This window comes from Heloderma suspectum, chromosome 14 (genome assembly GCF_057233095.1).
Source record: "Heloderma suspectum isolate Gila_16-S chromosome 14, 16-S_ref, whole genome shotgun sequence".
Lineage (NCBI taxonomy): Eukaryota > Metazoa > Chordata > Lepidosauria > Squamata > Helodermatidae > Heloderma > Heloderma suspectum.
Window position 1 is genome coordinate 3,310,262 of NC_139471.1, and position 26,245 is coordinate 3,336,506.

Here is a 26,245-nt window from a genome sequence, read left to right on the forward strand (position 1 = left end):
ATATATATTTGCACGTACAATGTTTGTGCCCATTGTAGGAACCCCATCTATGTAAAGCTGATCTTCTAAGACGTTAGAAGAAACCTGAGCCATTCAAACTCTGCATCAGTGCGCTATTCTTAACTGTCTTTAATTTATTAATTTATTAATTTCATTTCATTTCTATACTGCCCAATAGCCGAAGCTCTCTGGGCGGTTCACAAAAATTAAAACCAAATAGCACTGATTGTTAAAATGTGTTAGGAAAAACAGTAGGTGCCATGTGTATGCAAAAAACAACTCCCCGTCACATTCAGACAGATATCTGCTAAGCTTCCCAGCTGTTTTGTCAGAACCTGGTCTGCCAAATGAGTCCTGAGAGTTTTGTAGACACACAAATCTCACAAAATACCTTTTTGAGCACTTTGCGGGCATTTTTTGGAATGCAACAAGAATGCACGTTGGGGGTGAGAAATACAGGGCGGGGGGTCAGGGGTTGGTTTATCCTGCTTCAATATCCACCTGGTCTGGTTTGTTAGCATGGTTCTTAAAACAAGTTTTTATAAATAAATATCTCAGCTATCATTAAACACCTGAATTCTTCCTGCTAGTAGGTGGAAATATTCCCCGAAAATGAAGCAGGCAAAGCACTTGTACAATCAGCTATGACAGACCCTCGTCTTCACATGGCAGAGAAACTAGCATATATTTTTTGTTTCTTCATGTTATTGAAGTCCAATACTTTTTGCAATTCCATCCTTGCTGTCAACCTTAATTCCTTGAAATATTAAATGCAGCCAACCCCTCTGTACATTTACACTGAGAAGTAAATCCCACTGAATTAAAGGGGAGATGCACCCCTGTAAATTCATGTAGGATTACAGCCAAAAATAGTTATGACCCTCCACTCCTTCAAAGGATAGGATAAACTCACATCTACAAATGAAACTGTCAATGTCAAAAGCCAGAAATAGAAAGGAAAGGAGGTGTGTGTGTGTGTGTTTGTGCTGAATTTATCATTAATCCCTGAAGCGAAACAGGGCTCACCATAAATACAGACTGCATTAACTGTCCAGAAACTGGAGTTGTGAGAACAGCTCCTACTTACCCCAGAAAAAATACCTGAGATAATAGCTTCCATATACATGTGAAAAAGCAACACTGAGTCCCCTCTAAGGGCATAATCTTTGTCATCCCTGTTCTCACTTTACAGGCAGAGGTACCAATCCAGTGCACAGCTGTGTGTGCCTGTCTCACTGATTTAATGAAAAACAGGAATTGGTTTCATACATGCACATTGCAACATTGCTTGGCTTGCCAAGATGAATGTCTGAACCATCTCCAGTGGATGAGGATTACGACTGGAGGGGACATGAAGCCATTTGAAAGATCTGTACGTAGCAAGTTGTATCTCCGTTCACATCACTTGACGTTACGGTCAACTGATGGAAATGCATGTATAGGACCCTGGATTTCTGCATCTAATATTGAGATTACCTATGTTCCAAGAACATGGTTCATTTGTTCTAATAATTTATCTCTATCTTTAAGTCTAGAGACTGTATTTTCACCTTTATCCTTCATCCTCATGATGACACTGTGGAGTTGATCAACATTATTATTCCCATTTTTCAGATGGGGAAAACTGAGGCTGAAGCTGTGATTTGAATTCATATCACAATCCAGCATTCTTTTGACTGGACAACCAGTTGGTAACTAGCATAAAATATCTGTCACTGTGGTAGTGCAAGAGAAATTAAGGGCGCAATCCCATGCAAGCTTAGACAGAGAAAAAGCCCTACAATTCCCAGCATTCCCCAGTAAAGTAAGGTGATAACTACGGGCGACACCAACCCATGTGTCAGTAAGGGGTACACAAGTGCCTCTAATGAATACAGTTGGTCCGATCAAAAGTAGCAGCGTCACCTATTAATTATTAATTAGATTAATCTCTAATCGCATTTCGGAACTGAACTGCAGTTCAAGTGGGAAGTAAGACTTCAGAATGACAAGAAATGTACAGAGTTTGCTGAAAACAGTTTGCAACAATACGACCAGTCCTCTCTGCCGCTCAAGGCCCTTAAAGACACAGAAGCAAAGGGCTGAACAAAAGTTTGGCAATCTGAATAGCTACCCTAGGCATATGACAGAAAGGCAAGGCAAAAATCTCTCTAATAAATCACCAGTAATAGAAAGGTGGACTGGTGAAACATTCAAGTCACACCTCTGTCAATGGGGCCATGGGGAAGATATTATCTTAGCCTTAGTTCTCCTGTCTGTAAAGCGGTACATATAATTCCCTACTCCACAAAGTGGCGGTTGGGCAGTATATAACATCTATTTGTTGGGGGGTATATAATTTTATTAAATAAATGAATGAATAAATGGTGACATGGGCGTCATTTTGACCCTGTGATCTGTGATAGTCTATATAAGCCTGAAATTAAATGAATATAATTAACCATGGTGATATGTAACCAATGTCTCTCAGAACTGCAGGGATCTGGAGTGAACAGTCAAGGTCAGTGGTGGACTCCAGCGAAACCTGGGTACATGTGTCTGACATGTGGGAACTTCTCCAGCACAAACCACATGGGAGTTGTGTGAGAGAACTTCCATGTCATTTCTATGGGGCCTACACAGGATGTTTTCCCAGGAAAATGATTTTTCAAGCGAGGCTTATGGTCCATGGATATGTGATGCCAAAAATGCCTTTGAGCATCCCATGTGCTTTTATGTGCATGTGCATCAACCATGCAGAGCACAAAAACAGAAAGAAAGCCACATCTGAACAAATGAACAAAAGTTCATTAATTTGAAACAAAGTTAATCCAACAAATGTTCTAGCTGATGCACGTGTGACGTAGGCAGTATATGCAAAAAGAATTGTGATGTCATGTGTGAAAACAAGCAGAGCCCCCCTGACTTTCTCTAGACAGCACAACAGAGCTACGAATGGTAACAACATGTAATTAATAAGTATATGTTTTGCACTGCCATTGACAGGAAGGGCCTTAAAAGTTCTTAACTTTATTCTAAATTATAATAAAAACACACACATATTAAGAACTTTTCCACCTGATCCTATACATGTTTACTTTCAAGTCAGTCCTGGAGAATTCCACAGGATTTACTCCCTAGCAAATCCTATGGCTGTATAGAATTTCAGCCATTAAGCCTGTGTTCCCTATATTCACTTACTTGGGAATAAACCCCATTGAACTCAATCGGACTTACTTCTGGGTAGATATGTATAGAATTGTGCCGTAAATACCATTGCTCTTAACTGCAGAGCAAAAATGTTTTATGCTCAATCATAGGATCATGCCTATCGGTGACAGTAATTTTGGCTTCAATAGAGTTTGATATTAATGGCAGGGTTAAGTCTGCACTTAATCCACCACATCTTGGCCATGTTGCTGCCTGTCATTTTGACAGCATACTTCAGAATGCCAATCATAGTTTGCACGGCACTTTCTCACACAGGAACATATTCCGAAATACAAAACAACCCCACCCCAAAGGTAGCCGTGGTGGCTGTAAGAAAAATTCCAATAATAGAGTGCAGACAGTGGAAGTGAGGCCTACTGAGTTTAATGTGGCCTTCTCTCAGGTAACTGTGTACAGGATTGCAACCATAGTGTAATACCTATGTTAGGATCACCAAGAATGTGTAAGCTTTTGAGTTCTTCAGATCTCTTCAGCTTTTTGCAATGTGTTACCCGATGAAAGGATCTCAAGAGCTTGCATGTATTACTTTTTGGGTGATCTTTTGGTCGGCTTAATAAAGGTATTACGCTAAGGCTGCAATCCTGTACACAGTTACCTGGGAGGAAGCCACATTAAACTCAGTGGGCCTTACATTCACATAACGTATCACGCTGCGCTGCATTTTGAAACGCATCTTGGACATTTGAATCGTAAGGTTGCAGCCAATCTTAGTCTAACTTAAGCCCCATTCGTTTCAATGGTTCTCCTCTAAGCAGGACTGGCATTGGATGCAACCCATAAGCCGCCCTTTCCCAGGCCTTACATTTTCCCCAAACAGACTCCCCTCCACCCTGTACCCTTCCAAGATTTCCAGCGGCTGTGAAAAATATCTGTTACTAACCACTGGCGGGATGGGTAATTGAAAAAGCAAGAAACTGGGCACTAGGCACTGCACAGGAAAGGAAGGTCCAAGAGACCCAAATTGCAGAGCTTGGTTATAAAAACACAGAAAGAGAGAGACGGATCCTTAAGGGGATTTTCTCCCTCAGAAAACTCCTTGAAATGAGTGAGAGTTGCGTACAAGAACACATCGGTTTGTTCCATGGGGCCCTTGTGCAAGAGAACTTCCTTTGCCCTAAGGCTGTTGTGGAGTACTATTTCCCTTCGTCAATGGCTTTCCTTGATCCCTGTCGATTTCACCGTGTCAATTTCACCATGTCGATTTCACCGTGACAGATGAATCGAGAAATTCATTCCGTCCGCAACCCCCCCCGCCCCAGTTTCAACGCCGCTTCCCCCATAGATACTTCAACCCCCCAAAAAAGTTTCTCAAGATCTCCCCCCCAAAAAAAATCTCTCCCTTCCCCTGCCCGGGCATGCTTCTGCCCTCTCCAGCCATCACCCCCCCAAAAAACGCCCACACGCTCACCTTCCCGAAGCGCGCCTCCTTCGCTGCCGCTGCTCCCCCCGCACTGTTCCTGCTCCCCCTTGCCGCTTTCCCTCGCCTCCGGGCCGGACTCTTTGGCTCCATTCATGCCGGCGGCCACTTCCTCTAGATCCAAGAGGTGGCTTACGCTGAAGTTTTTCCTAGCCTGGGGGTTGTCTGGAGGATCCAAAATCCGCACTGGGTTAGGGGCGAACTGCTTATCCATGCCGTAAGCTGCCACCGTCTCCATATCTCCCGAAGGTTCCAGGCTGGCCCCCCACCCACCCCAAAGCAGCGACACCCACCTTCTCTCTTCCCCCAACGTCGCAATCCGGCGATCTCCTTTTCCCACTCCCCCAAAAAACTTCTAGTGTCCCCCCCCCCCCCGCCGCCTTTCTCCTCCTCCTGCGTTTTCCCAGGGGATATATATATATATATATATATATCTTGGTCAGCCTCGTGTTGACGTCTGGAAGAGGAGAGAGAGAGAGATTATCCCAAACTTTCTCTAACTAGCTTTTTCCGCTCACCCCGCTTTTGTAGCTGTCCAGACCCAACTTCTCTTCTGCACAACTCCCTAGGCTCTGAAATTGACCGAGTTTGGTTGGCAATTGACAAAGATGTCCTGAAACTGACTCAGATTCCCCCCCCCCCCCCCGGTCTTCTGAAACTGACCAAAGAAGTCTCCCGCCTCCCCTTTTCTGAAATCGACCACAAAAATTGCACACCCTCCTCCTCCCCAATTTTCTGTCTTCTCGCTAGTCCTTTCCCTCTCTGCCGCCTTCAACTTCTCTCTCTCTCTGTGTGTGTGCATGTGTGTGTAAAGTTTTGGAAAGAGGAAGGGTTACATTAGAGGGAAAAAGAATTCCCCTTGTTGAGTTTTCCCCCCAACTCCCAGTATATCCTCTCCCCCCACCCCCTTTTGAGTGGTTATTGTTCCTGAGAAATTTTAAGTGCCTTCTTTCAAACAGTTGTGAAATAGGCATTCAGTAACCTCTGAGATCGGCTTAGGTACATTTTGTAAAATCTGTAACTTATGTTTTTACACACACACATGCACATTCACAAGCACATGGTGGGGGCGGCACCTTGCATCTATAATAATAAAAGTGGATGAACATTAAGAACATAAGAAGAGCTGTGCTGGATCAGACCAAGGGTCCATCGAGTCCAGCATTCTGTTCACAGAGTGGCCAACCAGCTGCCCATGGGAAACCCACATGCAGGATATGAGTGCAACAACACCCTCCCACCCATGTTCCCCAGCAACGGGTGTACATAGGCACACTGCCTCCGAAACTGGAGGGAGCACAGAGCCATTGATAGCCTTCACCCCCATGAAAATGTCCAATAGAAGTGTGTGTGTGTGTGTGTGTGCCTGCCGGTCAGCACCATAGCGCCAAGACTGTGAAACTTAGATATCTGAAACTTGGCATGTGAAATAAGGGGCACCGTTGGCCTGAAATCCCAGTGGTAAATTTGGAACATCATGACCCGATAGTCACGCCAGGAAGAAGAGTCCAAACATCCCGGCAGCTGGTTTGATCCAGATCAACAAACCGAGTTCTACTTCTAGCAGTTTTCTTCTCCACAGGAACAGGGGTTTTTTTTTTTTTGTAAAGCTAGTAGGTCTGAATTGCCCATTCAAGATGGAGCCCACACAAAATACTTTGTATTATGACAGTGAAGAATATACTGTTGCTGGGGAAACCCATTTCCCCCCAGCTACTGTGGGGGTTGCAACTCAGCTCAGGGGGAACAGGGAATTCTGAAGGACGATGGCAAAGGACATCGGCATCCCTGCTAAGAAAAAAGTGTCAGGGCTGCATCCCTGCAAGCCCTGCCCCCACTACACCACTGCGATTTGGGCCATCATAGAAAGGGATCCAGTTGGGATGTCTGTGCAATCTGTGTTGCCGATGGGAATAGCAATATTCCATCTCTGTCTTGCACACACACATATACATGCTTTGGTCAACTCTCCACCAGTTGCCTCATTTCAGTTTTATTTATTGGGGCTGGAGATGGGATGATAGAATGAGGCACTTATCATCATGCTGCAAAACAAACAAGCCACCAAATATATTAAGAGCATTAACTGTGGTTACTTTTTAATCCCTCATAATGACGAAAGAAATAGGTATACACGCACACACACCTGCTTTGGTTCTGGCTGCTCAGTGAGAGATTTTCATCTTTGCCCTGGAGACCCTGGGAAGGAGCTGAAGACCTTGAAATGTGTGGCGAGATCTTGGCAACATCACCTGCTAATGGGAAGGCAGGATGGAGCTCCTGGTTTGGCTGAAACTGCCATACATCTCAAGAGTGAGGTTTTTGGTCCATGCCTTGGTTGACAGAGAAGGACTTCTGTGCTTCCGGCTGCACCTAATGCCATCTTCCACCTCTCTGATCCCATTCCAGGCCCAAGCCCAACTCAAGTTCCAGCAACTTCTCTCAGAGAACCTGGGGCTGCCAAAGGCACCCTCACAACCATTTATTGGTTGATTGTTTAAAAGTATTTTTAAAATCCTGCTCCTCAGCCAAAAAGACTCCTAGAGTGGCGTGCACAAATTAGCAAAACAAAGCGGTATCTGCTCGTGGGCTTACGATCTAAAAAGTGATGACACACAAGGAAGAAGGGATGGGGAGGGAAGAGGAAAAAGATGAAATAGCCTTTCCAGAGGGTTGGTGAAATGGCCCCATCTCCCTTCTCATCAGCTTAAGAGAATGGCTGCTCCCAGAATCAGCCTAGTCCAATGGGTTGGCACTAGCACCCAGCACCCTTAGGCAGGTGTCGGGCAGGATCCACCACTGACACTTTTCCTGGGCTAGGGCCTTTCCCAGGGCACCAATGGACACTCAAGGCTCTGAGTAGGGGGCCCTGGGAAATAGATTCGGGGCCCTGGGAAACAGATTTGTGTCAGGATCCCATGGCCTGGGTCTAGCAACACTTCTGCCCTGGGACTTTTTTCTTTTCTTTTTTTTAAGTGCTCTTACCACCTCATGGTAAAAAAAAAAAAAAAAGTCTTTGTTTTCAACAATGGCTGGGAAGATTACTCAGTTGGAAGCGGGAGGGAAGAGACTGCTATCCCCTAAAAAAAAAAAAAAAGGAACTTGCCCTTTTTTTGTCAGGATGGACATTTTATTTCTTTAATATTACATTTCTATCCCACCATTTTTTCCTCTTGCAAGGAACCCAAGGCGGGTTACATGGTCCTCCTCCTTCCCTTCCTCTCCACTTTATCCTCGTGACAGGCCTGTGAGGTAGGTTAGGCTGAGTGTCCACAACAGGCCCAAAGTCACCCAGTGAGCTTCGCGGTCAAGTGGGGGGCTCGAACCTGGGTTTCCTCGGTCCCAGTCCAACACCCACACCACACTAGTTTTCTCACCACAATGCAGTGGAAGTTGACTCAACATCTGGGTTATTGCCATGAGTGGCACCTGAAATGACCTGCGCACCAAGGTCATCTCTCCAGCCCTTGCCCCATGAGCCCTAAGGCAGCCCTAGTAGGGATTCAGAACAGCATGGCATTCCCCACCTGCCTCGCCATGGGCTCTTGAGTGCCACTGAACTGGCCAGCTGCATTTTCTGCCACGTGCCCACATCGTGGCCTTCCGTTGTTACACATGACTTGTTGTCCCTGGCAATGGCCGAATCGGGGTCCCTGCGTGTGGTTTTTTTCCCTTCCTCTTCTAGATTCTGCCCACCTCTCCTAAGCCACTGTTTATTTTAAACATTTCTTCTTTGAGTTTTTGATGCTGCTATCTTATCTCGATTGATCAAGGCAGGGGCATGCGCGCACACAAGCCTATCTAATGCATTAACGTTACAAAATGGGCTAATAAAATGGGATGATAAAAACCAGCTGTTCAACTAATTTAAAAGAAGAGGAGGAGGAGGAGGAGGAGGAGGAAAGAAAAGCAACCTTCCTTTTTCTTTTTGATGACTCAAAGTGAAATCAAGACAACATGGCTCCACGATAGCACACAAGCTTTTTGTCCCCTTCTCTGTCTGAGACCTCAGAGAAGTGTTGGCAGGAAGATGGTGATGATGGAATAATGCCAGGGGTTCTGCCCTGAAAAGCGGCCAACAAATATTTTAAATAAATTGTTGTTGTTGTTGTTGTTGTTGGGCAGGCTTCTGCAAGGTAAGGTGGAGAAGAAATATTTTAAATAACCCCCCCAAATAAATACATATCATGTCATTATTAAAATATATGCATTGCAAAAAGCAGTCCTGACGCAACATGCATATATAAGTGCAAGTTAAAAGGGGGCACGGCCAGTGCAAGGGGGCGTGGCTGTCTGGGGACCGCTGGAGTGCTATACTGGGACCCTTGGCAAGTGAAATCTGTCCCCGGGCCTCCTCCGGTCCTGCTCTCTTAGAGGAGACAAAGCTCAGTGAGGTGGGTGAATAGTCTCCCTCGGTATAAGGCAGCTTCCTATGTTTTAGGTGAATGGCCATAGCTCTGTGGTAGAGGCCCTGCTTTGCACGCAGAAGGCCTCGGGTTCAAACCTTGCCATCTCCAGGTAGGGCTCGGAAAGAATCCCGCCTGAAAGCCTGGGCCAATCAGTGTAGGGCAGCTTTCCCCAATCTGGTGCCCTCCAGAGGATTGGGACAACTCCTATCATCCCTGACTGTGGACCCATGCTATCTCGAGCTGATAAGAGCTGTGGTCCAAGACCTCTGGAGGGCACCTGATTGGGTGTAGACAATGCTAAGCTAAATGGACTGATGATATTTTATCAATGTAAAAATAGGAGGGGGATCTATATCCCACCTTTTCCCCTCTTGCGAGGAATGCAAGGCAGCTTACATGATCCCCCTCCTCTCTATGTTACCCTCACAAGAACCCTGTGAGGTAGGTTAGGCTGAGAGGCAGTGCCTAGCCCAGAGTCATCCAGGGCGATTCGTGGCTGAGTGAGGACCAGGACCCAGATCTCCCGAGTCCTGGTCCAGCACTCTCACCACTACACCACATCGGCTCTCAGACCAATGATCTGACTCTGTATACCAGCTTCCCAACACAGACTGACATCCTGTGAGGCGCTCATGTGTTGGTTCAGAGCCTGAGGACTACATTGGGAAGTCCCCAGTTCAGTTATCATGAGGGCCCCCAGCTCTCCAGGTAGCCTCAAAGAAGCCACCACTCCCTCCACTGGTAATATGGAGATCATCACACCAACCTATCTCTTGCAAAAGTTATGGAAAGACCTCTGTGAGGCTGTCAAGGTTCCCCTTATGGCCAGGACCCCCTGAGCAACCCCTTAAGGCTCTCTTGCCTCCTTAAGAGTCCCACTTTCCTTCTTTTAAACTGCCCCTTCCCAGCAATGTGGGGTTTAGGCTGTAGGTGTGGGGTGACTGACACTCTAGACACAGGGTTTAACCACAACAGTTTACTGGTAAATTCAGAGCTAGCAAATCACAGCTAAAGGTATTTACACAATAGAGCTGAGTGATACAAAAGGCCTTCAGAGAAAATAAAAGTGGCAAAATGCAAGTTCCTTTACCTTAGACTTTTCTAGGCTGCTTCTTCCTGCTCACTCTTCAGACCCTGCTCACATTTCAGGCTCTGGCTGCCTCCGCTCAGCTCTCCCTTGCTCTTGCTCTGGATGTAGCCTGGTCTATCTGACTCTTACTGGCTCTCTTCCTCTCTTTATATGTCCTCCTCCCTCAAAGCCAAAAGTACTTCTTCAAGCCTGAAGAAATGAAACTTAACTGGGGAAATGGAACTGAAACTTAACCAGAGAAATGAAACTACTCCTCTCAGGGTTACCCCCTCCCAGCAGAAAACTCCAGGCCTCTATGCCTGACCTTTCCCCCCTTTGCCTCTGTAGGCTTCAAACCTTCACAGAGGCACATTAAATTCTATTTATTTATGAACAGGGGAGTTCTTCTCCTCTCTTTCCTGCTCCACCAGAAGCGTTGATGTCTCCCCTGGGAACTCAAAAAGAGAAGCAACAACCAGCCTGAGGAAGTGTGGTGTCTGGGAAAGTGGATGGGAATACTTCAGAGGTGACCTGAATGAGCAGGTGGGTTCCTCCAGGGAAGGGTGCACAGGGAGGGAAGCAGGACTATTCCACCAGTCCTGCCGAAAGATTTTTCCCCACTTCCCTCCCTATCTCTCTTTCCTTGTGTGTCGTGTCTTTTGGGATAGCAAGCCTGTGCGTAGGGGCTGCCTTGTTTTCCTGATTGCATGCGAGCTGCTCCCGGAATGGGCTAAACATATTTGGCTGAAGAGTAAGATAAAAATGTTTTAAATAAATACATAAATAAAAAAAGAATTGTCCACCAAACAATAGGGCGGATTGGAGAACCTTTGTTTACACCCCAAATGGTAAAGCCCCCCAACCCTAACACAACCCCCCCTGCACCTACGTTTGAAACTGGGGAGACTTTGTCCTCACAGAAGGGGCAACTACGCCCACAAATGCCATCTAATTCTAACAAAAATGTTTTGAGGCGCTTTCTTTCTTCTGAAAATCAAATTGTAAAGAAGCCTAGCACAAAAACCCCTGCGCCCATTTCTCTTCAATGGCTCAGGCTTCTCCCCCTCTGAAGGTTCGACCAGGCCTGTAAACTGAATCAATTCTGTTAAACGGTAACAATGTTAAAGCCATTTACGGATTTCCCATGATGGTCGATTGGAGACACAAATGCTTCTGGTTTCCAAATCTCACTTTGGATTCAGGCCTTAGCTCAAGTCCGGCTGCCTCCAAGTCCCTCCATGTTGATTCGGGCTGTTGCCTGAATTTTCAGATTGCATCCTGGACTGCATCATGTGGTTGGCACGCACCCCTGTTCTATCCAGCTTCTGTACACAGAATGGAGATGGGCGCCATTGTGCCCTTTGACCCAGGCAGCAAAACGTCTTGGGCCGGCCCTGCATATTTACATTTGTTATGGAAGAAATGGACATTCCTAGTGGTGGTTAGAGCGTTGGACTTGGGAGACCTGGGTTCTAGTCCCTACTCAGCCATGAAGTGTGTTGGGTGATTCTGGCCAGTCACTGACTGTCAGCCTAGCCTACCTCACAAGGTTGTTGTGAGGATAATTGTGAGGGAGGAGGAGGATCATGTATGCCGCCTTGGGTTCCATGAAACAGGAAAAAGGCAAGATATCAAAGTAATAATAAATATATTTTATTTATATATATTTTATTTATATGGCAAAAAAGCCAGGAAACCACCAAATGATTCGTGGGCAGGAAAAGTGGGTGGTGGCAGGGGGTTGCATGTGGTTCTCTAGGGGAACCCCATAGGGCCAAATTTGGCCCTTGTACCTAGGTTCTGGACATCTCCCATAAGAGATCCTTATAAAAAGCTTGTCGAAAAAGAAGAGCCTTTCCCTCAGTGCCTGAAAAGTGTCGAATGGCCAAAGACTAGATTTTCAGTTCCTCCTGCGACTCCAAGACACAGTGGTTTGAAGGAAGGAACCCAACCAACAGCAGATGATAGTGATATCAAGGGGGATTTCCTTGGCTTCTCTCTTCCAGACTTACCGGCTGGGATTCTTTCCAGTTGCTGACAATTATGAATACTTTTACTAGCGTCAGCATATTATATTTCTATCAGCCGATTTTGGAACACATGAATCTGATAAAAAAAATAAAGGTTGTCAATAACAAAGACGACAAGCAACTTGCGGCGTGAGAGATCCCCAATGTTTGATCCTCTTTCGAACCTAGATTTTGAAAACTTAACAGCACAATATCCTTCTATACTTTCTCCCTGCGTGGCTTAAAATGCAGAAAAAGGTTTTCAAAAAGCATTTCTTTCTAAAAGATCCACTGTGATCATATTTGCTGATGTCATGGATGGCCATTTCAAACTCTTCTTGCTAGAAATCTGTAGAACTGACCAGTCTCTCAAACGGAACGTTCCAGAAACCGTACTGACAAATCGATAAATTAGCAACGGCTGGACTGTTTCTTCTCCACTGGAGTTCTTCCTAGGTGAAATATTCCTCTCTTTAACCAGCCATCCTGAATGGATTTGCAAGGATTACAACTAAATTTTGCTCTTGCACAAAATGCCTGGCAGATACGTTGGCAGCTTTTGAACTTACATTATAAGTGTATATATTTTGCTATTTGGATCTGTGATTTTTAAACCAGAGGGGTCATAAACACTGCCAATCTGGCAATCTGTGTCCTGACTTTCAACTATTTTAATTTAAAGCTGGATAAGTAGCTCAGAAAGGCAAGAAAGCAAGCATATCTGCTCGTTTAGAGTTTGGTTTCTTCCTGACCTATACCATGGCGAAAACAAGTGGCTAATACAGTCATGTACGTAGTAGCGCTGTCTGCCAGAAACTTTAATGGGGCATTGGAGGACCGTGGTGCAGTGGTAAATTTTGAAGTGCACGCTTTCATCGTGACACTCGCCATAACCACGTCCCCCAAGGAGAGTCCAAAAATGCAGACAGCTTATTGGTCTGCATCAACAAACCCATTCTAACAGTTTTCATCTCCACCAGGAGCAGGTCTTTTGTAGGGATGTACGAAAGTAACTTACCTTTTCGAAGGGTGACATTTGCAGTGGGGGGGAGGTGCTCCGTCCCTAAATTCTCTCTGGCTGGCTCTGCTCCGTGGAAATTCCGCGGAGCCGCCGGCTGGGGCCGCCCACAGCTGGACATCCAGCTGCTAGGCAGCCTGCACGGACACAAATGGCGGCGGCCGTAGCTGCCGCCATTTGCATCCCTGTATTTTGCTGTGATAGGCTACGTAAATATTTACGTAGCCTATCACGGCAAAAAAACAAAACAAAACAGCGAACGCAAATGGCAGCGGCTACGGCGACCGCCATTTGTGTTCCCTTTTTTTTTGCCGTGATAGGTTACGTAAATATTTACATAGGCTATTACGGGGGGGGGGGGGGAAGGGAACACAAATGGCAGCCACGACACCATTTGCGTTCCCTTTTTTTTTTTTTTGGCCGTTAATAGCCTACGTAAATATTTACGTAGGCTATCACGGAAAAAAAAAAGGGAACGCAAATGGTGGCCACCGTAGCCACCGCCATTTGCGTTCCCTTTTTTCTGTGATAGGCTATGTAAATACTTATGCAGCCTATCATGGCTTCCGCAGGGACGCAAATGGCGTCCTTGCGTTAGCCGTGATAGGCTGCGTAAGTATTTACGTAGCCTATCACAGCTATAGTGATGAAGGGAATGGTGGCCGCGGCCGCAGCCGTCATTCGCAGAGCAGCGCGAATGGCACCGGGTAAGTGTCCTGTTTCATGTGCCTTTTGTGGGGCAGGGGGGCTTCATTCCGCCACGGATTTTGGGGGGCTGAATGCACTGGCATTTGGCCTCACTGAGATCCGTGGCAGAATTCTCTGACATCCCTAGACTTTTGTAAAGCTAATCACCACTCAAGCAACCGACCCCAAAAGACTTGGCATTGCAACTGGGACAGCCCACAGCCATAGATGGTTGGTGGAGAAATCCATTTCTCCTGTGATGACTGCGGCAAAGCCCAGAGGAAACAGGGAATTCTGGGGTTGGGGGTTGCAGATGACATCAGCGTCCCTACTAATCAAAAAGTCCTGGCACTTTGACCCTGTGCGCCGTGGGGAACAGGGGGTGGGCAGGTCCACTTCCATCAGCGCAGCGGATCCAGTGTAAATCTGGACCCAAGCCCTTGCACTTTGGTAGTTGCACCCTGCTTTGGGATGATGTGATCCTGAAAAATGGGCCATAGGTGTCTCCAATAAAACAACAGAAATAATACAGTGGATTGTGAGCCTGGACATGTGAAACGTCCGGCGATCTGGCAGTCCTGTGACCACAGCTAAAGACTGGCTCGTGGCCACTGTGGGTTATGCTTCCAAAGGCGCATGGGCCTTAATGGCTCGGTCAGCTTGAAAACGTCGCTGACGGGGAAAGGGTTTGATGAGACTGCAACGCGGGGGGACCCGAGGTGAAGGGGGAGACCTCTGACCCCTACACAAGCTTTTTAATTGGTCGAGTCGAGCCCTCTTAACTGGGGTAACATCTTGCTGTGATTATTGCATTAGAAAGCCTCCGGGCATTGCCAGGCAGACTTGGCGGATGGGGTTAGGATGGCAGAGAAGGAATTGTGAAAGGGGGGGGTGCTTAAATGAGACGGGCTTGTCCTTTCGCTCATTTAATGAGGGTTGTAATGCTCCCACAGTTATTATTCATGATAATAACCCGTTCTTGAACCGGCGTCGTTCTGTTACTCTTCCAGAGAAGGGGGGGTGTCTCAGGTACATACGGGTTGCCGCTTAGGGCGTTAAATAATTATATGGAGAGAATAATCAACAGTGAAACCCCCTTAGGATCTCGCTTCCTCGGTTCTGGTGATTGCTGGTATTTTTAAGGTGAAATATGACCTTTTTATGATCAAAGGGGATCAGAGTTCCAAAGGAAATGGAAAAGAAGGAAGAGAGTTGAAGGGTCTTTGGGAGGTGGGGTGTAGGGGGGAAAAGGCTGCGCATTTTCTTTCTGCTGGTCCTGGCGGTCTGGTAAAGTTTCTTTAGACACGCAAAGATTTATGCTCCTTTCGGCAGGGGTTCCTAGAATTACCCTCCAACTCTTTACACATTTCCAAAAGGGGAGCTGAAACAGTAAGTCATTGAGAAATTAACAGGCTTTTCAATAACGTCTCCTGTCGGCTTTTTAGAGGGGGGTAAAAAAACGTAATGACTTTTTCCCCCCTTTTCTTTTTTTGAAGTTGAGGTCAAGGTTGCTTTCTTTAAAAAATAAAAAATAAAACAATCCATATTAATGCAATTTCCTCTTCCACTCGAGTACTTAGAGAGATGGGGAGAGGTGGGGAGGGTTTTCTCTTCTCCTCCCCCCCTCTCTCTAGCTACACAATTTATATAGGATTAAATACATTTATTTTAAAAACGCGCATCTTGTCATTTTAATAGATCCCAGTTGCAAGAACTGTTGATTTTAACCGCCATTTGTTTTCAATTATAGGAAGTGCTAAAATTAGTTTCTTTCTTTTCTTTACTAGGGTGGTTGGGTTGAACTGATTCAACGGTGTGAGAAATTGATTAAAAGTTGCAAATGCAGTTTAAGATCCCTCCAATTAATAAGTGCTGCCACCACTAGAGGCATGTTTGGAAGGGACGCGAGACGGGGCCAAATCAGAAACTGCTCTCTGCCTCTACAACTCCCTGCCGAGGGACAGGCCTGTCTCCAGTTATTTTGCCACCCAAAGCATTCTGAGTGAGGCAGCTTTGAAGATAGCCTATGCCAAATCAGCACAAGCAATCTCCAATTATCATTATTATTTTATTTTATTACATTGATATCCCACCATTTTCCTCCAAGGAACCCAAGGCAGCGTACATAATCCTTCTCCTCTCCATTTTATCCTCCCAACAGCCCTGTGAGGTAGGTTTAAGGATGTAAGAGAAATTTGTTTCCGTTTGTTTTTGATCAGGATTTACCCCGTTTGCCCCCCTTTTCGACTGAACACAGACTTGGATGCAATTTGCGGTTGAAGTCCATACATTTCCGAGCTTGCAATGTGATTCACCCCCCCCCCCCAAGCACTCGACAGCCTTCATATATTTGAAAAAAAACGTGCATGGAAAAAAAGTGTACTTTTGGAAAATGCACACAAACACACTTGAATCAATGGGAGAAGAATGCGTGCATTTCAAAGTTGTGCACAATTGGTGCAAAGATTGAGAAAAGTATGCATGAAAATACAGATTTTCATGCGAAAAGAAAAAAAACAAAGTTTGCAATCTGATATGGACTCGAGTCTTGAGCTTCAAGATGCAGTTTGGAGAACCTTGGCGAGCTCGAATTTTGGAGAGTAAGACATTTGTAGGTAGCTTAGACTGAGAAGCAGTGATTGGCCCAAAATCACCCAGAGCTTCATGGCCAAGTGGGGACTGGAACTCAGGTCTCCCGAGTCTCAGTCCGACACTCCAACCACTACACCACATAGGCTCTCAAAGGCCACTTCACCCAGAATGTCTTGTTCAGTTTGAGGAAGGACCCCTCAAGGCGAAGCATTTGGGCCAGGTGAGCTCTCTGGAGAGTTGCACCGCCCGTGTTTCGGCTGCGGCATTTGTTGGAGCACGGAAGCAACCAGTGGGGCTCCCCAGATCACTGAGGAGGAGGGTCAGGAGCACCTCCCCCTTCAGGGGGTTGTTTGGCTGCCTAGTTCACCCCCCGCCCTTGAGGGGGCCCTGCCAAGGAGACTAGGTTGGCCGCCTCTCCACAAGGCAAAGGGGTTTTTATGCAGGCAGATAAGTTGATCTGTACTCGAAGGGGGATTTAATTAGTTGGATGTGGTTTATTTATTTTATTGTTCTGTTTTTGATTGGGTTTTTAATTTTTTTTATGTTATGCTTTACGATTTGGGGCAGTATCCAGCTGCGTCCTTCCATTAGCACAAGTGACATCGAGCTAGCGGAAACTCAATTCTAAACTATGCGCAAGGGAAGAATCCGACTAAAGTTACATTTGCACAAGCGCAGCTGTGCAAGCAGTTGTGCATTATGCTTGTGCACCCAGTTGTGCAAGCCATTGTGCACCCCACTGCGCAACCTGTTGCACATAACTCTTGTGCAACGTGTTGTGCAACCCGTCGTGCAACGGGTTGCATGACTGCATGAACAACTGGTTATGAAAGTGTAACGGGAAACCCTTTGTGCAACAGAAAGATTCAGGGGAGCTCTGCCAGCGCTATTTGAGTTTGCAGAATGTCACCATCGGATACCGCCCATTGTTTCATTGTTAGCCAACTTGAGCACCATTTTGGGTGGAAAAGTAGGATATAAATAAAAAAGATAGATTCATAGATAGATAGGAGTGACAAAAAGCAATACCAGCCTAACCCCATTCTTCATTTATTACATTGATATCCAAACTTTTTCCCCATGGAGTTCAAGGTGGCATATTTCATTCAACTCCTTTTTATACTCACAACAACTTTGTGAGGTAGGTTAGGTTGAGAGATCGCAACTGGCCCAAGGCCAGCAAGTGAGTTTCCTGGCTGAGTGGGGATTTGAACCTGGAACTTCCCACTCCTAGGTTCCTTCTTAGGCTAGAGGAATTTTGAAGGATGACCTGCCCCCCCCCCCCAGGCTCTCAATGTGGCTGGTAAAATTTCTTATGTGTCGGGACTGGAGCGGCTCAGTCTGGTCATCTATTCAAGCTTGTCACCAGATTTTTCAAATTTCCAAGTCAACTTGGGGGATTCCTCCTTCGGGCACAATGCTAAGGATTTTTGAAGGGAAAGTTCAGATGAAACCAGCAAAACCATCCACAAGGGAGGGGTAGCTTGGGGGGGCACACAACCTGACATGTGCCACCAGGATGCTGTCCACCCTAGCACACAGCTCCCTCATGGCTAGGGATGGATGGATTTTGTTACATCTCTGTGTTTCATGGATTGTCGGGTGTCTTCTGTTCCATTGTCCACTCATTGACAAAATTGGGGTTTTTTTAAGGGATGCAAGAAAATTTTGTTCCACTTGTGCAAAATACGCATTTGCACAATCCTCCCCCCCCCCCGCAGTTTTTAAAAACCCAGTCTGCAACTCGGGAAGAGCCAGTCCGCCCTGACATCTTCAGGTCGGATTCACAGAAATCTCTCAACCTAGCCTACCTCCATTGCAGATTTTCCAACATTCCTCCCTGTGGTGCTGGAGGGAGTTGTAATTATGAACTCACTTCTGCTCTGGGGCGACTGCAGGTGAGGGGAGGTGGCAGTTGGGGTGCTAGGGACCACCTCCCTGGGTGCTGCCTCCCCCGGTGTTGAGTTGCCACCCAAGGTAGTCATTAGACCAGGGGCACAGAAATTCACTCCCGTGCAGCCACGCCCCCTTCTCCTGGCTCCACCTCCTTCTCCCTGACTGCCCATCATGTCTCCATTTCCTGGCTTTTGTGCAGTGTTCCCCCCATTCTAAAAGATCGGAATGACTCTCCAGTGGCTTTAGTTACTGGCAGTGAGAGCTCTAAGCTAAGAAAAAGGCTGGTATTTTTTGTGGTTTGGGCCCTGCCCCCTTTTTCTTTGGCCCCGCCCCTTTTGCTGTTAGCTGCCCCCCACTGACGGGATGCGGCCCCCAAGAGCTTCTCTGAAATGAGATTTGGCTCTCGGGTAGGGATGTACGAAAGTCACTTACCTTTTTGCCAGTGTGATTCGTGGGGGGGGGGGGAGGCGCTCCATCCCTCCCCCCCCCAGAATCCTCCCTGGCCAGCTCTGCTCCACGGCAGCTCCACGGAGCTGCTGGCCAGGGCCGTCCGCAGCCGGAGTTCCAGCTGCGGCCGGGCTGCTGCAGACGCAAATGGCGGCCGTCACAGCAGCTGCCATTTGCATCCTGACAGGTTGCCGTGATAGGCTATGTAAGTATTTACGTAGCCTAGCACGGCAAAGAGCAGGGGCGCAAACGGCAACCACTATGCCGTTTGTGCTGCTGCTCTTTCCGTGATAGGCTACGTTAAGTATTTACGTAGCCGATCACAGCAAAGGCAGCCATGCAAATGGCATAGTGGCCGCGGTTTGCATTTCTGCCTTTGCCGTGATAAGCTACGTAAATACTTACGTAGCCTATCACGGAAACAGCAGCGGCACAAACGGCGTAGCAGCTGCCATTTGCACCCCTGCTCTTTGCCGTGATAGGCTACGTAAATACTTATGTAGCCTATCACAGCAGCCTGGCCGGATGCAAATGGCAGCCACAACGGCGGCCACCATTTGCGCCTGCAGCAGCCGGCCGAGAGCCCAGCTGCCCCCGCCGCCGGAGCTGCCGCTGCCAGAAAATCCACCCCAGGTAAGCTTCGTCCCGGGGGGGATTCCACGGGGGGATGGGGAGTGGGAGGCCGTTCTGCCACGGGTTTCGGGGGGCTGAATGCCAGTGCATTCGGCCTCACTGAAATCTGTGGCGGAATTCTCCGCCATCCCTACTCTCGGGCTGAAAGAAGTTCTGCACCCCAGCGTTAGAGGAAGCACTACAGGTTCTCCATCGTTCACTAGGCTGAACGTTCCCAAACTATTATTCTGTAAACAGAAATACATCTGATGATAGTGGGGAGGACGAGGTGACCTGTGTGTGCTTGCTCCTCAGTCTGCCGTCCAGGTGCTGTGACCTGCTGATGAGCAACTTCACGGCCGCTGTGTTTCCTTCTTAGAATACTTTATCTTTGAATTGCACTTGGACTGGAGACCCCATCGAACTGAGGATGCCTTCAAACAGAGAATGTTCCTCTGCCAGCCCTTCAAATACAGGCCTGCCCTCTCCTACAGGGCTGCCACTGAGCGTAGGCATGGTCGGGCACGTGCCGAGGGCCCTCACCCCAGCAGGGGCCCACTGACTAGACCCCCTGGAGTGGCTCTTCCGCTTCCCCATGGCAACCCGCTTGCTCCTCTGCCTCTCGCTCTGGCCCAGGCAACGGCGGTGGTGAGGAGGAAGGAGGAGCGGGAGATGCTGAGGCCGCCTGGCTCCCTGGCCCTCTGCCTGCCAAGCAAGCAAGTGGGAGCCATGACGGGATGGGCCAGAAAAATCCGCAAGTTCACCTCCACCACGTTCTGTGCGCTTCTCATAAAAACGCCACTCCATCTCCCTTAATGGGACTGCTCGCCCTTCTTCCTCTTGAGGGGTGAAACCTGGATTCTCCTCCTCCCCCTCCTCCTTTTTTAAACTACAGCCATTCTTCGGCCAGTTACACTTTTGACCTTTTCTGTTTCATCTGCTGGAGGTTCTCCCTTTACGCTCGTACGGGAGATGATCCAAGAGGTCAAACCGATAAATTTGCTTTATTTACACTAGGAGTAAAAGGGAAGCCATTTACAACATGCGCGTCTCCTGCCTTGCTGTCGGCTTTCAGAACAAGAGGCATTTAAAGAAGGCTGGAAATCATCGCCTTTTTGAGAGAACCGAATGGCACTTCACATCTTCCATAATATCGTCTTTTCTTGGGGAAAAGTTTGGGTTTTTCTCACATGCTTTGTGAATGCTTTTGGAATCCAAATTGTGCACCAAGGGAGCTGAAGTTTGCAATTTCAGCATTTTCCAGCATACCATAAGAGCTAGTACATTTTAATGATGATGATGATGATGATGATAGCGGCAATGATTCATAAGGACTAGAAACCCTTTTTTTAAAAATGAAGAAAAGGGAGCAGAGATTCTCAGGGAGCTGAATTTTGTACTCAATGCTACTTACATTCAGTGCTCTTCTCTCCACCCTGCCCGCAGTGCTACTACAGAATTAACCCCTGCAGTTAAGCTTCTTTCAGGAAAAAAAATACTGCAGCCTTTTCAGCTTGAATGAAGAGCTAAAAGAAGAAGAAGAAAGAAACACTTATGAACATGGATGTGGCTTAGGACATTAGAGATGCCCTTTTTATTAATTTCATGAAATTGCTTTCACTCAAGAGAAATTGAGATGGCACACGTAGTAGTCTTTATTTATTTTATTATTAAATTTATTAATCGCCCATCTGGCTGGTCACCCAGCCACCCTGGGCGATGTACAACATACAATAAAAACAGTTTAAAACAATAAAATTCTACAATAAAAACATTTTCTAAAATACCCTAACCCACCCCAAATGCCTGCCTGAACAACAACGTTTTTAATGCACGACAGAAGCTCATTAAAGAGGGGGCATGACGGAGTTCCCTAGGGAGGGAGTTCCACAGAGTGGGGGCCACCACAGAAAAGGCCCTCTCCCTCGTCCCCACCAGTCTAGCTGTCTTGGCTGATGGGACAGAGAGAAGGCCATCCGAGGCTGATCTTGTTAAGCGGCCTGTCTGGTGCTGCTGGAGGCGCTCCTTAAGATAGGCTGGGCCGGAACCATATAGGGTTTTAAAGGTCAAAACCAACACCTTGAATTTGGCCCGGAAAACAACTGGTAACCAGTGCAACTCCTTCAGCACTGGAGTGATGTGATCTCGCCGGTGGCTGCCTTTAATCAGGCGAGCCGCTGCGTTCTGTACCAGCTGCAGTTTCTGAACCGTCTTCAAGGGTAACCCCACGTAGAGCGCATTACAGTAGTCTAAATGAGAGGAGACCAGGGCATGTACTACCGATGGGAGCAGATGGTCGGGAAGGAAGGGGCGCAGCCGCCGTATCAGATGGAGTTGATACAGCGCTGTCCGGCTCACAGCTGACACCTGAGCCTCCATGGACAGCTGGGAGCCCAAAATGACCCCCAGGCTGCGGACCTGGTCTTTCAAGGGTAGCCGTACCCCATTCAACACCAGGTCAACATCCCCCAGCCTCCTCTTGTCTCCCACCAAAAGTACCTCGGTCTTGTCAGGGTTCAGCTTCAGCCTATTCCTCCCTATCCAGCCACTCACCGTCTCCAGACATTTGGACAGGGATTCTATGGCCAACCTTGGTGAAGATTTAAACGAGAGGTAGAGCTGCGTGTCATCCGCATATTAGTCAAGGTACTAATTTGTTATTATCATTTTTGTTCCTGGATGCTATGTTTCTCTGCAGCCAAAATGGTTAGCAATTATGCACAGCTTTAAGAGCATCCTGAGACCCACAAAAGGGGTTGTGTTTTTGTGAGAGAGCTGCACATGGAACTGGAGATTTGTTTTCAGCACAGCTCGTCACCACTTGGGGGAATCATAGAATCACAGAATAGTAGGGTTGGAAGGGGCCTACAAGGCCATCGAGTCCAACCCCCTGCTCAGTGCAGGAATCCAAGTCAGAGCATCCCTGACAGGTGGCTGTCCAGCCTCGTCTTGAATGCCTCCAGTGTGGGAGAGCCCACCACCGCCCTAGGTCACTGGTTCCATTGTCGTATTGCTATAACAGTCTGGAAGTTTTTCCTGATGTTCAGCCGGAATCCGGCTTCCTGTAACTTGAGCCCATGATTCTGTGTCCTGCACTGTGGGATGATGGCGAAGAGATCCTGGCCTTCCTCTCTGGGACAACCTTTCAGTACTTGAAGAGTGCTATCCTGTCTCCCCTCAGTCTTCTCTTCTCAAGGCTAAACAGGCCCAGTTCTTTCAGTCTCTCCTCATAGGGCTTTGTTTCCAGTCCCCTGATCATCTTTGTTGCCCTCCTCTGAACCCTCTCCAGTTTGTCTGCATCCTTCTTAAAATGTGGTGCCCAGAACTGGACACAGTACTCCAGATGAGGCCTAACCAGTGCTGAGTAGAGGGGAACTAGGACTTCCTGGGATTTGGAATGCTTCTATTAATGCAGCCCAAAATAGCACTTGCCTTTTTTGCAGCCACATCACATTGTTGGCTCATATTCAGGGTTTATCCAAAGAGACAAGCCACCTTTCACCCAGAAGAGTGGCTTGTCTCTTTGGCACACTGTAGCAAAAAAAGAAAGAAAAAGAAATACGAAAACAAACAAGGGAAAATGTGCATCCAGCAGACCATTCATATTAAATACGTTTCTAGGGACTATCACACAAATGAAAAAATATATATTCCCAGACTGCTGGTGCCTGAGTTCCTTTAACTGGAGATAGCTGGGATCAAATCTGAGGTTTTGTATGTGAAAACTCCACCACAGAGCTATGGTCCTCCATTACAGCCAGAATTGCAGGTAGACTACCCTTAATTAAAACGTATCTTCTCCCCAGGTTACTGTCCCAACCCTTGCCTATTTATGTTCCAGATAAACGAGATCTCAGCTCTGGATCTTGTATGTGTGGGAAAACATCACTGCTGCAGCTTGGCCATTCATATACAGGGATCCAGGAGTTTGTTTTCCCAGGGAGAAACATTTTAATCTCAAAGTCAACAAACCGATTCTAGCAGTTTTCATCTCCACCAGGAGCAGTACTTTGGTAAAGCAAATGGGTCTGAAATGACCCATCAAGACCAAGCCACCCCCAAAATACTTTTCATTACAACAGGGAGCAAGATACTGCTGCTTGGAAAACTCGTTTCCACACAGCAACTGTGAAGATTGCAGCTAAGCTCAGAACAAACAGGGAATTTGGAAGGGGGCTGTCGACGATGTTGGCATCCCTGCTGATAAAAACGTGCTGGTACCACGTCCCGGTGAGTCCTGGCTCCACTACACCACTGCGCACAACCCCAGATTTGTGCCGGCACAACCCTGTCACCTTGTCAGTGGGCCCCTGCTGGGGTGTGGGCCCTCGGCAGGCACCCAAGCATGCCTACCCTTGACGCCAGCCCTGATTGCAGCTAAGCTCAGAGGGAGCAGGGAATTCTGATGGGGGGGGGTTGATGGCAGATGATGTCAGCATCGCTGCTAATCAAAAAGCCCGGTGTTTCTACCCTGTGTGCTATGGGAAACAGGGGGCAGGCAAGTCCACTCCCATCAGCACAGCGGATCCAGAGTAAATCCTGTTGCGTTTTATTGATTGTACCCCGCTTTCGGATGATTGGTTCATGAAAAGTGGATCATAAATGCCATCAATAAAATACAATAAATAATACAGTGGATTGTGAGCCTGGACATGTCAAATCTGAGGGGGTGGCAGATGACGTCAGCATCCCTGCTAATTTAAAAGTCTCGGGGCTGTGTTCCTGTGAGCCCTGACTTCGCTATGCCACTGCTCATTGAGCCAGGAGGGTTTCTAAAGTTAATTCTGCCATCGGAGCCTGCAAAAGTCAGGAAATCACCAAGCCATCAGTGTTCAGGGGGTGGGGCCAGGGGAAAGGGGGAGTGGCCATTTGGGAGACCCCAGAGGGCTGAATTGGAACCCCAAGTGGGCCAAATTTGGCCCCCGAGTGAGGTTGCCCACCACCCCACTTTTAGCTGCTCTTTGCAGCATCATTGTAGTTACTCGTCGCTGCACATTCTTTTTCCCAGCTCTAAAATATCTTCTGTTTGAAAGTTGATTGCGAGAAAGAAACAAAAGCCCCGATGCTAGCAGGGACCACAAGACCCACAGGGTGGGGTGGAGGGCGGGGGAAAGAAAGCTGCTGTGTGTTCTTTGGAAAACACACACAGATCTCAGAGCACGTTGACGGATAATGGATTAAAGACTCCACTGCCACACTAAGTCTGCCAGTCTTTAAGGTACTCCAAGATGTTTCTGTTGTTTTTCTGTAAGAGAGGCTTTTCCGGAGGCTGTACCCCCTCAGGATGTTTTCTGTTCCAGGGAAGGAGGCCTTCCTCCTTGGGTGGAGCACAGTGGAGCTGATGATGAAAGGAAAAAGCGACTCATGGCATCCTAAATTTGGAAGGAACGCTCCTCTTCTCCAAGCTGTTGAAAGTGTGGACCGTCCCTGATCCATCCAGGAAAGGCCCTCCGGATGGGGTGCCCAAATTCATCCTGGCACCAAGACTAGTAGACAGGGGTATGAAATTCATTTCTGATCGGCTTGGATGAGGATTGACCAAACTTCGCAACGTTCTCTGTACGTGGGACAAAAAGATTTTTTAAAAATCCAGATGTGGAGAAATGGACATGGACAGATTTGCCCATCCAGGCTGAGGGATTTGTGTGCTAATCTCTTCGAAGTCTGGGATTGGATCCCTGTGCATTTAACCCTGTTAGAGCCGAATCAGGGCTGCCCCCTCTTTTTTTCTCATAGGGTCCTCATCTTTAACAGCAAGCTGGCAGGCAGGGACATCACCGTCTCCACCATGCTGGGAATAGCTCTGCCTGTTGAATTTGGCCAGTGCAGGGCAGATGGCGAGGATTCCATTTCTGTTCATTTTTGAGAAGAACTTAACCCAATTCCCTAAGTTCTTCATCTTCAGGAGAGAAAGATTTCAAAAATGCCAGTGTGGGAGACAGTCACAGAGATTATGCAGATCCCATTACGGACATCTGGCTTACTTTTGCATAATGGATTCAGGCTCTGGTTTTCAAGCGAATTAAGTTTCTGACCACAGGAGGAAGGAGCAATGGAAACATAAGCCTGGGGGTGGGTCTGGGGAGACCCAGGTTCCAGTCCCCGCTTGGCCATGAAGCTCACTGGGTGACTTCGGGCCAGTCACTGACTCTCAGCCCAACCTACCTCACAGGGCTGTTGTTGTGAGGATAAAATGGAGAGGAGGAGGCCCACGTGAGCCGCTTGGGGTTCCTTGCGAGAAAGAAAGACGGTGGGACATAAGTGTGATAATAATAACAAAGACAACACTTAAGGTTGTTTTTAAAAAATCTTCGCGTTCTGAGTGTTTTTTGTACATTCATTTCATGCTGGGTGTAAAGGATTGGTCCACACTTTGCTCTGGGTTCGTTGGCTGAGGCCCTTTGTCAGGGCCGGTTTCAAGGCTAGGCATAGTTGGGCCCTTGCTGAGGGCCCACACCCCAGCAGGGGCCCTCTGAGAAGAGCCCCTTGCTTGCTCCCCTGCCCCTCGCTCTGGCCCAGCCAACGGAGGTGGTGAAAAGGAGGAGCAGGAGATGCCGCGGCCACCTTGCTCCCTGGCTCTCTGCCTGCCAAGCAAGCGAGTGGCAGCAATGATGAGAGAAAGGAGGAGGAGTGAATGAGAGCAGCTGGTGACCATGGTGGTGAGAAGGTGGGCTCACTGAGGGAGGGGGGCCCACAGAGGGAGTCTTGCCCAAGATCCCCCAGGAGCCGGCACAGCCTTTCTGTAACCCACCCTTCCTTCGAGGAGCTCTTTATGCCCATTACAGCCAGTTTTCCAGTTTCTCTTCTGACAACAACCCTGTGAGGGAGAATGGTGTGTGTGTGTGGGGGGGGGGGACAGGAGGGGCACCCACAAGCTTT

General features: G+C 47.6%; 1 protein-coding gene across 1 annotated transcript in view; it reads right to left on the reverse strand.

The window, feature by feature from the left end:
* Positions 1-5,029, reverse strand: part of PRRX2 (paired related homeobox 2) — a 78,892-nt gene extending 73,863 nt beyond the window's left edge. The window contains exon 1 of the mRNA XM_084821354.1: positions 4,619-5,029. Within this exon, the coding sequence (XP_084677480.1) occupies positions 4,619-4,865 (247 nt within the window). The 5' untranslated portion in view covers positions 4,866-5,029. The remainder of the gene's footprint in view (positions 1-4,618) is intronic.
* Between the last annotated feature and the right edge of the window lie 21,216 nt (positions 5,030-26,245).